This window comes from Periplaneta americana, chromosome 14 (genome assembly GCF_040183065.1).
Source record: "Periplaneta americana isolate PAMFEO1 chromosome 14, P.americana_PAMFEO1_priV1, whole genome shotgun sequence".
NCBI lineage: Eukaryota > Metazoa > Arthropoda > Insecta > Blattodea > Blattidae > Periplaneta > Periplaneta americana.
In genome coordinates this window covers 56,867,967-56,880,189 of record NC_091130.1, presented here as the reverse complement: position 1 = coordinate 56,880,189, position 12,223 = coordinate 56,867,967, and the positions used below count along the sequence as shown (strand labels likewise).

Sequence of the window (12,223 nt, the reverse complement as noted above, 5' to 3'; positions counted from 1 at the left end):
ATTACAGATATAAAATGTTTTGTTTCTCATACACATTCAATTGTGTTTGTTTTTTTATTGTCTAAGTCGAGGACACTCGAAACACGAAGGTTGTAGCAGAGGTCTCGGATGTTTGAAAAATATCTGATTTCCGTGACCTGCTGTGTTTGTTCCAATGCAATTCCTATTTCATGTATGTGACTATAGAGGTCGACGGTAAGAAATCCTGAAATGTGTCCCCAAAGTAACATTTTCTGACAGTGCAATTTTATGTTCACCATAGATGTCGGATCGAATACATACGCCCCTAACCCCTGGGCCCCGGGGGTCCGTATCGACCCAACCGGTGGAACTATTGATAAACAGAGCATGCGCGGCAAAATTAGCTAAGGCGTTAGTCAGTTGACACGGCTGTTAGGGTGGGCACCACGGTGTAGTTCTCTATTAACAAAGTGATTATATTATCCCGTGTTGGGCAGTAGGACGCAATGCGGGGGGGAAATTGACCTCACTTCAGGCTCGTAAGGATGGAGGTTGTGGGGGAGCCAGAGAAGAGTGGAAACACGACAGCAACCACGACCATCATCTGCAACAATTACTTGCACTACCACGCAGGGAACCAGTATGTAGTGACGGCGGACAGGAAGACTGCCTGCAGGTCCTTACAGAAGATAGACGACTTGGACCTGATTGAACGCGCCGTCACTGCTGGAGAAGAAACCATCACCGCTTCAGGAGAGCCCTACAGACAGGTATGCCCTGCCTTTGAGTACCTACGTGACCCAGTGCTGAAAGTGGCTTTAAAGAAGGAGGCGGTATGCAACTATGAGTAAATACAAAAGGTGTGGTGGCGATATTTCAAGAAAATCAATAATTATTTAGAAAAATTGACTTCAAAAATGGAATAGGATATAATATATTTAAAACTTCAATTATAAAAACTACAAATAATCCATTAAGGGACAGCAGAACTGAGTTTTTACGCTCACTCAGACACTTGGGACGTTGACAGAAAGAAATGTATTGCCTCCATGTCTTCCTTGAGGTCCAGGAGCGAATTTTATATAAGCCTACTCCTTAGCTTACATCAGTATGGATCACAGATGCCTTTTTCTCGAAATTGCATTTTTAAATGTTCAAAATGCTCAATGCGTATGCAGCTTTCATCAAATTCAATAAACATAATCGTACTACGTGTCCACCTATATATTACCTGGGATCTAATGTAAATCTTTACCTCCTGAGTCCTGAGACATTTGTTGTTTCATTTTTAAAGTTCAATATAATTCCAAAAATGCTACAACATTCTGCAGGTTACAGTTAGGTTACAAATGTAGGTATATTATACTAGACTTCGGGTCTCAGCACATAGGCCTACATCTTATATCATAATCAGGACTCAGGAGGTTAAGTATCTTGAAAACTAAGAGCTAAAAAAATATTATGCAAATAAAAAATATGAATAAATAAATGTCTCATTTTCAAAAATTTATTGTGCCTAAACTAATCCAGATATCGTGAATTTCTCAACGTAAAAATATTGCCCATCAATCAGGGTCTATACGAAAAAAAAATTGCTATATTTAAGTGTCATGAAACAGAAACATTTTGATTATATTACTAATTTGCGTAATTAAAATAAAATTAACTTCAAAACTAGCATTCCGATTGAGCAGAAAATTTGCACACGCCTTATTCTTAATTCATGTAACAAATAGTTACAAAATGAGAGAAAACGGAAAAATTTCAAAACTCAGCCCTAGTATCCCTTAGCATGCAATATAACTTAAAATTTACACTAACAGAAAGTTATTCATAGCTTACTACATTTATACAGGGTGTTAAAAAAGTATCCAATATTTTAGGAGGTGCTATTATGCATAAAAACAAGAAAAAAAAGTCTAATAAACATGGGTCCTACAGCACATACTTTCTGAGATCTGAACACTTGTTCATAGGAGGTGCTCAATGTGACGTCCATTCATGGCAATGCATTCCTCTGCCCTTCGGCGTAAGGAATCACACATTCTTTGAAATTGACCTGGTTATTCTTGATACCATAGGGTGCTATTCATAGACATTTCGCAGCACGCGCTACGAGAGTTCTAAGCTAGCCCCGGCTATCCACTGGTTACTTGTAGACAATTCAAATCATATCCTATCGCTAACACTGGTTTATGAATACGAAAAACGCTGATCATCCACCGGAAACCCGCGCTAAAAATGTCTATGAATACGGCCCCAAAAGTCTAGGGGATTTAGATTTGAGGAACGTGCGGGCCAAGGTGTGGGGCCTCCCCAATCAATCCAGCGATCCTGAAATGTCAGCGTCAGGTGTTCACGTTCATTGTGGAAAAAATGTGCTGGTGTGCCATCATGCATGAATCACATCTGTAGTCTTGCTGACATCGCACATACTCAACAAAGTAGGCAATACGTTAATAAGAAAGTCCTGATAACGAGCTCCAGTTAATCTCTGTGGTAGCACATATGACTCTCAATCTATCGCCAAGAACGCCTGTCCATACGTCGATTGAGAATCGGTGCTGATGTCTTGTTTCTTCAACTGCAAGGGAATTTTCATCAGCCCACACATGCTGATTACGAAAATTCACAACACCATCTCTACTGAACCCTGCTCATATCAGCAACCAAACTTTTCTTTTCAGTATTCCTTGCGACGTATCAGTATTCCATGCCAGGGGTGTCAATTACTGTATGATTATCTGGTAGTCTGCTGTATTGTAGGGCAGAAAAATGCATTGCCATAAATGGACGTCACATTGAGCATCTCCTATGAACAAGTTTTCAGATCTCAGAAAGTATGTGTTGTAGAACCCATGTTCATTAGACATTTTTTTTCTTGTTTTGATGCATACTATCACCTCCTAAAATACTGGATACTTTTTCTAACACTTTGTATAAAATATAAGACAGTTGTAGGCCTAGTTAATGTTATATCCTAAATCCCTGATCACAGGAGCTACAGCTTCCGAGACTGTTTCTTTCGCATATTGAGCATACGTGTATAGTAGGCTATAGTCTAATACGAGTTGAAATAGATATGAACTCACACGTGTCTCACGGGTCAACAAAGCATGAATCACATACATCCCGAATTATAGTTGTTAATCCTTCATATGGAACTTTTATAACAGTTTCATTAGGAGCTTTCATCGTATTCATAATATGTAATTAAATTTAAACTAAATAAAATAAACTGTTCGGGATGGATAGTAACCTTACATAAAGATGCATTAAATTCACGTTTCACTAGTGTTATTAACAGTATACCACACCGACTTGTTTCCCAGATTTCGTATGTGTGCCCGGCTGATACGGCCCACTTTAAGCAATGACGTGACCACAGCTTCTTGTCAAATCTAGAAGTAGGATCTATATTTCTATAAGAAAACACCGTTTCTTCCAATACATTTCACATCACGATCAGCACTCCATTCTTTCTGAAGTTTTTGAAAAATATTTCGTGTAAATAATATTATATCATACGTAATTTTTAATTGACTATTGTCTGATCGACATTATTATATTTAACATTTTAATCACCACAAAATAAATGTAAAAATTACTTCATGAAATAAAAACTATTACAGTAAATGATGACATGTGTTGTACGCAGAGTTTCCTTCTGGGCGTGGGGAGGCTTTTCAATCAGATTCTCTTGCCTAAATATAAAATTACAAATTAATTATACAGGTTCTTGATAAACTTCAACTCCAATGAAGACATTAAATTTCGTACTATGGCACTGTTCCCCTACTATAGGTATAATAATAATAATAATAATAATAATAATAATAATAATAATAATAATAATAATAGTGTCCAATTATAAATGCAAAACATTATTACGACAAGGCTTACATAAAATATCCTGATCTACATACGAGTACAGCCCTACCTGCTGCTTTATCATCCCACGGGAAAAAAATAGTCTTACATCATCACTGCGTGTAATTGATGCACTAAAGATAGATTAGTTTGCATGCTAAAAATACGAAATGAATTGTTTCGACACGTCATATTTTTGTATAGGCCCTACTAAAAGCTGACGGACATTACCTGTCTTTCATGAAAGTCGTACGTAACAGGATATACATTTAAGAAATGAAGGGGAACTAGGCCTAGGCGATATGTTATAGTTATTAATGATAATTATCATGCAGATAATGTCGTGAAACTCTACGATGCACAGGTGAAGTGACATGTATAAAGACAACATACACTAGGTACAGTGGCGGTGCGTCAATAAGAGTACGTGAACACCTTGTATCCATTAATGTACGACTAGTTTTATTATTTAATACCGTATTGACGCAGTGGGGATGTATAATATTAGAATCGAGTATTTTAAACTTCCCGCATCTTGCATAAACTTCTTATGTAAACTTGGCAACATGCGTTCACGTACAAGCCGTGCTTTTTCAAGAAGGTTAGAGAAATTTCATGCATGCGCTGGAGAAAATTGTCTTTCGCTGGCTGCTTATGACTCGTCAAGAGCACAAAGCGTTAAGTGAACAGTGAATCTATCCTACATATGTCAGGTGCATCGATGCCTATCGTTCACGTGCTATATTTTGAGGAGGAAATTTAATAGTCTGTATTGTAGCCTGTAGGTGTCAGCATTTCTCACTCTCGGAACGTTTACTTTGTGTGGATGTTTGTACAATGCTGACGAGGGTGTAGTTTGTGAATTATTATACTTTGGTGTTAGCATAATAGTATAGTTTGGCTTTCAAACACGTGCTGGCTGACTGTGAAGTGATATTAATTTAAGTATCTGTATGGTGGTGTATATTGTTTAAGAATAATATTTACTGGCATATTTATAGTAATCTATGCGAATGGGGGGTATAGGCTATAGTGTATCAGTGTGTTGTGAACCAAATGTGTTACTAAACACACGCTTTTGTAAATAATTGCACTGTGATATGTATTAATTTTTAACAAACGGTAACAATAAACTCTGTTCAAGTAATTTTGAACAGTGAAGAACTGGGTAAACTGACCTCCCAGGAAAAATTGGAAATAAAAAGACTGGATTTATTATTATTATTATTATTATTATTATTATTATTATTATTATTATTATTATTAGTGTATGTTTTGAATTTATATACAGTTTTTCGAGAGTGAAACATTGGAATCATGATATTTCATATTAGGCTAAACGTACGATTTCAAATTCTCTTCGGTTTTGTAACACAAAATTGTGAACACATGTAACATTTTATCACGAGCCGCCACTGACTAGGTATATGGCGAATAAAACACTCCACTCGCTTTATATTACAAGAGAAAGAGCCTCGATACTCATTTTATAAAGTATTGAGTGAGTTTCTGAATAATTCTGTAAGTTTTTCGAAGAAAGAGACATAGAGAAGCCCCTCGGATTTTCCGGAATTGATCCCACGCGCTGTCACTCTACAGCAGTCGCTTCACAAGTGCTGTTCAATCGAACTTTCGTCTAAATAAATAAAGTTAAATGCTGGAGATGGAAATCTAATGAATACTTCAGGTTACAATTGTTCGACGTACGCGTACAGAGAAGACCTCATGGCCTTAACTCTGCCAGGCAAAATAAACCTACTACTACTACTACTACTACTACTACTACTACTACTACTACTACTACTACTACTACTACTACTACTACTACTACTACTACTACTACACGTTTGACTGTCAAACGAGTTCAAATCCTGGTTGGGAGGACAACTTACGTAGTTGAGGTTTTTCCGAGGCTTTCACTCAATCAATTGAAGCAGAATTTCTGGGTAATTTTGGCGTTAGATCTTGGACTCATTTCGACATAATAAACTTTCCCCCTTTCATCATCATCTCCGTTTCTTTTCCATATTTCGGGCTTGCATTCGATAGAGTCGGTTGCGGGCCGCCACCGAACTTGGACCCCGTGGTTTGTGGTCATTAGTTGCTGGTGGTAGTGCTATGTACCATGGATTCTCCCCTAAACGACATTTCATACAAGTTAAGAGGATGCGAAGGCATTTCTTTCCCCTTCTACTTGCCTTAAGTTCGTCAGTAACAGAATGGTAGCCGTTACCTCTTGGGCTATACCTGCACTCCCCAAGTTGTACACACAAGAAAATAAAATATTAAATAACGTTCATAACTGGATATAAAATACAGTGACATAAATGTTTAATAATTACATGTTTTAGTATATTTTAGTACCGTTCTTACAATATTTTCAACTAATAATTAAATTAAGGAATGTTAGTTTGTGTTATGAAGTCAGGGGGGAGTGACAGTGCAGATTGTCCCATTGTATATGCTATAGAGTAGTAACTAGCGGTGAAAAAAAAAAAAACATTTATCTTTTGCTGTTAGTAGCTTTTTAATGTGCCGGTTGATATTAACAACAATAAAATGAAATATAAACGCTTAGTATAGGCTCTCGAAATATAGATTACCGGTAAACATTTTCAATACTAAGAATTTTCACTATGTTCAAAGTCAATTAGTCGAACGTTAATAAGATAGACAGTAGCATCTTCCCCTTCACGGATAGTAAAGAGTGTGAGTAGAGGGGAAGGCCTATCAACTAAACTGACATGGGGATTAGGGCTCATGGCACCTCGTGGGACAGAGGTTGGGAACCGCGGTGATGCCTACGTGAAAATGTAAAAGGACTGTACAGGCTGTACGGGAGTTCGGGGGTGGCTCTCAGAGGAATCTGTAGCGCACATAATTCCATTCCGGATAGTGCAATGGGCCCACCCAAGCGGCCTACGTGCGAGGGCAGTCACCATTGAGTACCCTTCCTCTCAAGGGAGACTAATAGAATAGAATAAAATAAAATAGAATAGACGTGCGCGTACAGCAGTCATGTTAACTGATGCCCATAGGCGCAAGCGCACGCTTTAGAGCTTAGGAGAGCCTGAGCGCTTTACAGCGGAAAGGAAAGAGACAGACGAAAGAGGTAGTATATGCCGCTTGGTCGAGCTATATTCAGGGATGGCCAGCACTGATTCAATGGATAAAGGGAAGGGAACTTATCAACACTGTATCCATGTTAATTTTTAGATTGATCTGAGAAGTATAAGTGCATTATAAGATTGTAAATTTTAATGCACATTCTTCACGAGTTTGTTTGTTTTTTTATTCAAAAGGAATATTTTATCAACTTTTTAAAAATAGAAAAGTGAAATTTTCAGATAAAGGCCTATTTACTTAGTAGCCTTGCAGGTAGGTACTGAAACAATGTTTTCGTAAATATAATATATCGTAAATACGTATTACTGAAGACAGTGTATTACAAATTTTGAAAATATTTGCATGGAAAATGTTTGTAAGGAAATGAATTAACAAAGCAACTACTGTTACATCATAAACAAAAGATATGTGTCCATGTGTTGTAAAAATGTCAGCTCAATAGCTTCAGCAGGTTTCGAGAAAATAATTTAATATTCTGTTGATAGGAAGTTGCTCACCAATATCACCTTAAAAGCATAATGCGATCAGAGTTTTGTTATGGAATATTAGTAAATTTGCTTTGTACTATAATATTGTTTTGATTAGTTCATTGATTATTTTATAAGGCTAAAGATACCATCAATATAAATTCCAACTTCTCATGTCATACTCAATCTGTCTCTTTTTTTGGGGGGGGGGGGAGATATCACTTTCTTTATGAAATCCGTTTCATTCACTTAGTATTGTTTAATTGTACTGCTATGGAATTAATGTGAATATTCCTTCTTAACTCTTATATATGTTATTAACATTTAAAACACAACTGCAATATTAAGAAATTCGTGTTAGTACTTTTGTTTTACAGATAATATCAAACAGAAAGAAGCCATATAAAAATAACGACATAAAATTTCACGTTCTGTTTGAAGTTTGTGCACCACTGGTTTCTTAATCCAACAGGCTGCTTATTCCTTCTTCCATACCTAGCGCTTGATGCCCGCGCACGACGTCAAGGTCAGAAAAATGCGCTTTCTTTGACATCACTGGCGTACAGAATAATAATGTGAGAATGACAAACTTTTGATGGAAATTCATCTTCCTTTAACATCCGTGCTAAAGGTAGCTTACAGTTTTTGGTATATCATCTGTCTGTCTTTTTCCATCTACCCTTCCATAGGTCTAATACAGCCATTCCTCTCAAGTAGTTCGGCAGTTTTTGTTTGCACTAAGTATTTCCGAGTTAATTCATTTCGAAATAGGCTGATGTGACTTCAGAATGTTTATTTATATAATACCAACAATATTTAAGAAGTTAGATATTAGTAAAAGTTTAGTACAAATGGAAACTTGTTAAATCGGCTCCAGTGGTTTTATTTCTACCTTTTCTCCCTCTTTGTACAATAGTACAATAGAGCTTCAAATAGTAGACCTCAATATTTTGATATAGGTTACATATTTTAGCACCATTAATATCCTTTGTCTGTCTCTTCATCCATATATAACATTTTCAATTATACGGAATATAAGGAGAAAGTAAGCACAATACTATTACTGCTACTATTACTACTACTACTATCAGCCTACTACTACTACTACTACTACTACCACTACTACTATTACTACTACTACTAGCCTACTACTACTATTACTACTACTAGCCTACTACTACTATTACTACTAGCCTACTACTACTACTACTAGCCTACTGCTACTGCTACTAGCCTACTACTACTATTACTACTACTACTATTACTACTAGCCTACTACTACTACCACTACTACTATTACTACTACTAGCCTACTACTACTATTACTACTACTACTACTATTACTACTAGCCTATTACTACTAGCCTACTGCAACTGCTACTACTACTAGCCTACTACTACTACTACTAGCCTACTACTACTACTACTAGCCTACTACTACTACTAGCCTACTGCTACTACTACTAGCCTACTGCTACTACTACTAGCCTACTACTACTGCTACTACTACTACTAGCCTACTGCTACTGCTACTACTACTAGCCTACTACTACTATTACTACTAGCCTACTACTACTAATAGGCCTACTACTACTACTACTACTAATAGGCCTACTACCTACTAGCCTACTACTACTACTACTACTACTACTACTAATAATAGGCCTACTACCTACTAGCCTACTACTACTACTACTATTACTAACTACTACTACTATTACTATTACTACTACTATTACTACTAGCCTACTACTACTATTACTACTAGCCTACTACTACTACTAATAGGCTTACTACTACTACTACCACTACTATTGCTACTAGCGTACTACTATTACTACCACCACTACTATTACTACTAGCGTACTACTACTACTACTGCTGCTGCTACTACTATTACTGCTACTGCTACTATTACTACTACTATTAGCCTACTACTATTACTACTACCTTTGTAATATGAATTATTGTCGAACTGTCTTAAGTCGAACTTCTACAACTCGATTTTTTGATACCTGGAAGTAATTTTTCACTTGTAAACAGAGATTTCCTCTTTGCCATTTTGTACTATCAAACTTACTTCCACTAACTCTATGCTTACTTCACACTCCACAGAATTCAAAGGATGATTAAATGTTACAGAAAGACAGGAATGTACGGTATTGACAGAAAGATTTTTTAGTGTTAAAATCCTTCCGTACAAAGGAAAGTAACGGTAAGTACAACTTCCGACAGTGTTCACCGGCGGGGAAGCACGTTTGCAGTAATTTTCTAGAAAGTAATCTTTATGCGTCAAAAAAGACAACCTGTTTGCAGCATGGTTCTGCTAGTTTCAAGGGCATGTTTGCGACAAGACTCAGCAACACGTGGTGACTGACTTAGGGGTGTGTAAATTCTTGTTATAACAAGTAGCCGTCCACACCTGTGGAGTAACGGTTAGCGCGTCTGGCCGCGAAACCAGGTTCGATTCCCGGTCGTAGCAAGTTACCTGGTTGAGGTTTTTTCCGGAGTTTTCCCTCAACCCAATATAAGCAAATGCTGGGTAACTTTCGGTGCTGGACCACGGACTCATTTCACCGGCATTATCACCTTCATCTCATTCAGACGCTAAATAACTTAAGATGTTGATAAAGCGTCGTAAAATAACCTACTAAAATAAAAAAAACACAAATAGCCACATTTTCCTTCCCAATTTTCACAGGTTTAGGACTGTCCACGGCTAAGTTAAAATATGGCTATACTATAATGAGCATAATGGCATATCTTTAACATTATTATTCTCAAACGTTGTTATGAATTCCTACAATCGTCGTCCTGAAGAGCAAAGAGACAGTCTACGGACAACCTCGACTTCTCTTTGTTGAAATTTAAGCGGAAATACATGTCATCAATAATAATAATTTATGATATTGGGATTTTTTTGATATATCTCGAATTTTCTATAACTGGAAGCATTACCAGTTTCCGGAAGCACTTCCAGATATCGAAATTCGACTGTAGGCTATACTGTTGAGAGTCTTCTCTCCGTTCCCAAATGATTGTCTCCTTTCCACTGCATCCTGCACTGTTAAATTCCTATCCTCCATAGCTTTTAGTTTTAGGATGCTTCATTCTAGAATAGTGATCTGTCTCTTTTATGAGAAACTGGTAGTGTCCATCCATAAACTTTTCCTGGCCAGTTGTCATTTCTCATTCTCAAAAGACGTCCATATTATTTCAGTTTCTGTTCTCAATACAATCCACAACACTTTTCTCAGCTTACATTGGTCAAGTAGCCTACTACCTGCACTTCATGGGCGATCACAGTTTTTCCACTCATTGGTATCCAAACATTCGTACTGAACACAATGCAGTTTTCTCTTTTCACTCTTCCACTCACAATAAAGTGAACTGCCATGTCTTTATTGATTCTATTACGGTACTAATGTTTTTGCAATAGTTAGTATATTTCGCACTTGCACAATGAAAAGGAATGAACTATAGCTGCACAGCGACTAACCCATACACCCCTTTTTTTCCTTAGTGAGTATCAAATGGAATTGCTTGGTTTACTGCGCAGAATGTCATGACCGGCCAAGCTAGCTAATCACAACAGTAGCCTGTTACGGTTTCATTCCACGATGTTAACAGTCTTTCTAGGCCTGTTCATAGTATATTTGGAATAATGTTAGAATTGTGTTTAGTTTCATTCTCCCGGTTAGGTTTGCCAACCGTCCGGAATTTTTCCGAATTGTCAGGAAATCAGTCCTCTATGCAGGAAAAAAATTAAATTCTTTTCAGGACGCTTAATGTCCGGAATTTTGTTCATTGCAATATTAATTATATTCTGAAATTTCACATTGATATTTCATTATTAGAGATCCGACGTAGTTTGCAATGGCTACCAAAGACATTTTATAATTATACGATATACTTTTTGATGAATAGAATCAAAGAGTTTGTAAGTATTATAAGCTTTTTGGATAGAACACAAAATCGAGTTCATGGCGCTCATTGGTAACAGCATTTGAATAACTTGAGTGATTCTGATGTGCATCTCTTTAAGAAGGAAGCACTGAATGTGTATCAGAGGGCCACTGACTATTTGCAAAAATGGTTTGATTACTATCCTTCACTTTTTAAGAAAATCACTTTTCTAAGCCTTAATGATACTTCCACATTCAGTGTCATTATTGAAATTGTGAATATATTGCATGTTAATATAGAACTGGACTTTGAAAATGGTGATGCATTGTACCAAGAGTATTGCCTATTGAAAGAGATGATGCCGATACTGAAAGATCTATCACCTCAAGAACGCTGGTACACTGTTTAGAAGACACGTAGTGTGCCAAACTTAAAGAAAATTGTCGAACACATACATGCTCTTCCAATTAGCAATGTTCATGTGGAGCGAGTTTTAAAAAAAATGGAGAATCTCTGAACTGACGAGAGGAACCGGATGAGGCCAGAACTTGTAAAATCAGAACTCTTAATAAAGACGAACTTCAATATGTCATGTAGAGAATTTTTGTATTATATTTCAACAAACAAAGAACTAATAAACAAAAACAAGGGAAGAAACAAGTATTCTTTCAAACAATGTAGTGAATGTAGAGACATTTAGCCTATACTTATCAACCGCTGTGTTTTTCAATGTGTACAGACTTATGGTATGTTCTTTAATATAGGGCTACACTGCTAAAAACCAAATAATAACACAAAGATAATTCTAAGTGATTAATTGAACGTCAAAATACAAGTGTACTTACATTGAACTTCATTATAAGTTGAAGTGCTTTTTTTTATTTTTTTTTTAA

General features: G+C 36.6%; 1 protein-coding gene across 2 annotated transcripts in view; it reads left to right on the top strand.

Annotated features, from left to right (window-relative positions):
• Window positions 1-391: 391 nt before the first annotated feature.
• Window positions 392-12,223, top strand: part of LOC138713314 (dipeptidase 1-like) — a 60,237-nt gene continuing 48,405 nt past the window's right edge. For both annotated transcript variants that reach the window (XM_069845299.1, XM_069845298.1), the window contains exon 1: window positions 392-731. In XM_069845299.1, the coding sequence (XP_069701400.1) occupies window positions 507-731 (225 nt within the window). In that variant the 5' untranslated portion in view covers window positions 392-506. The remainder of the gene's footprint in view (window positions 732-12,223) is intronic.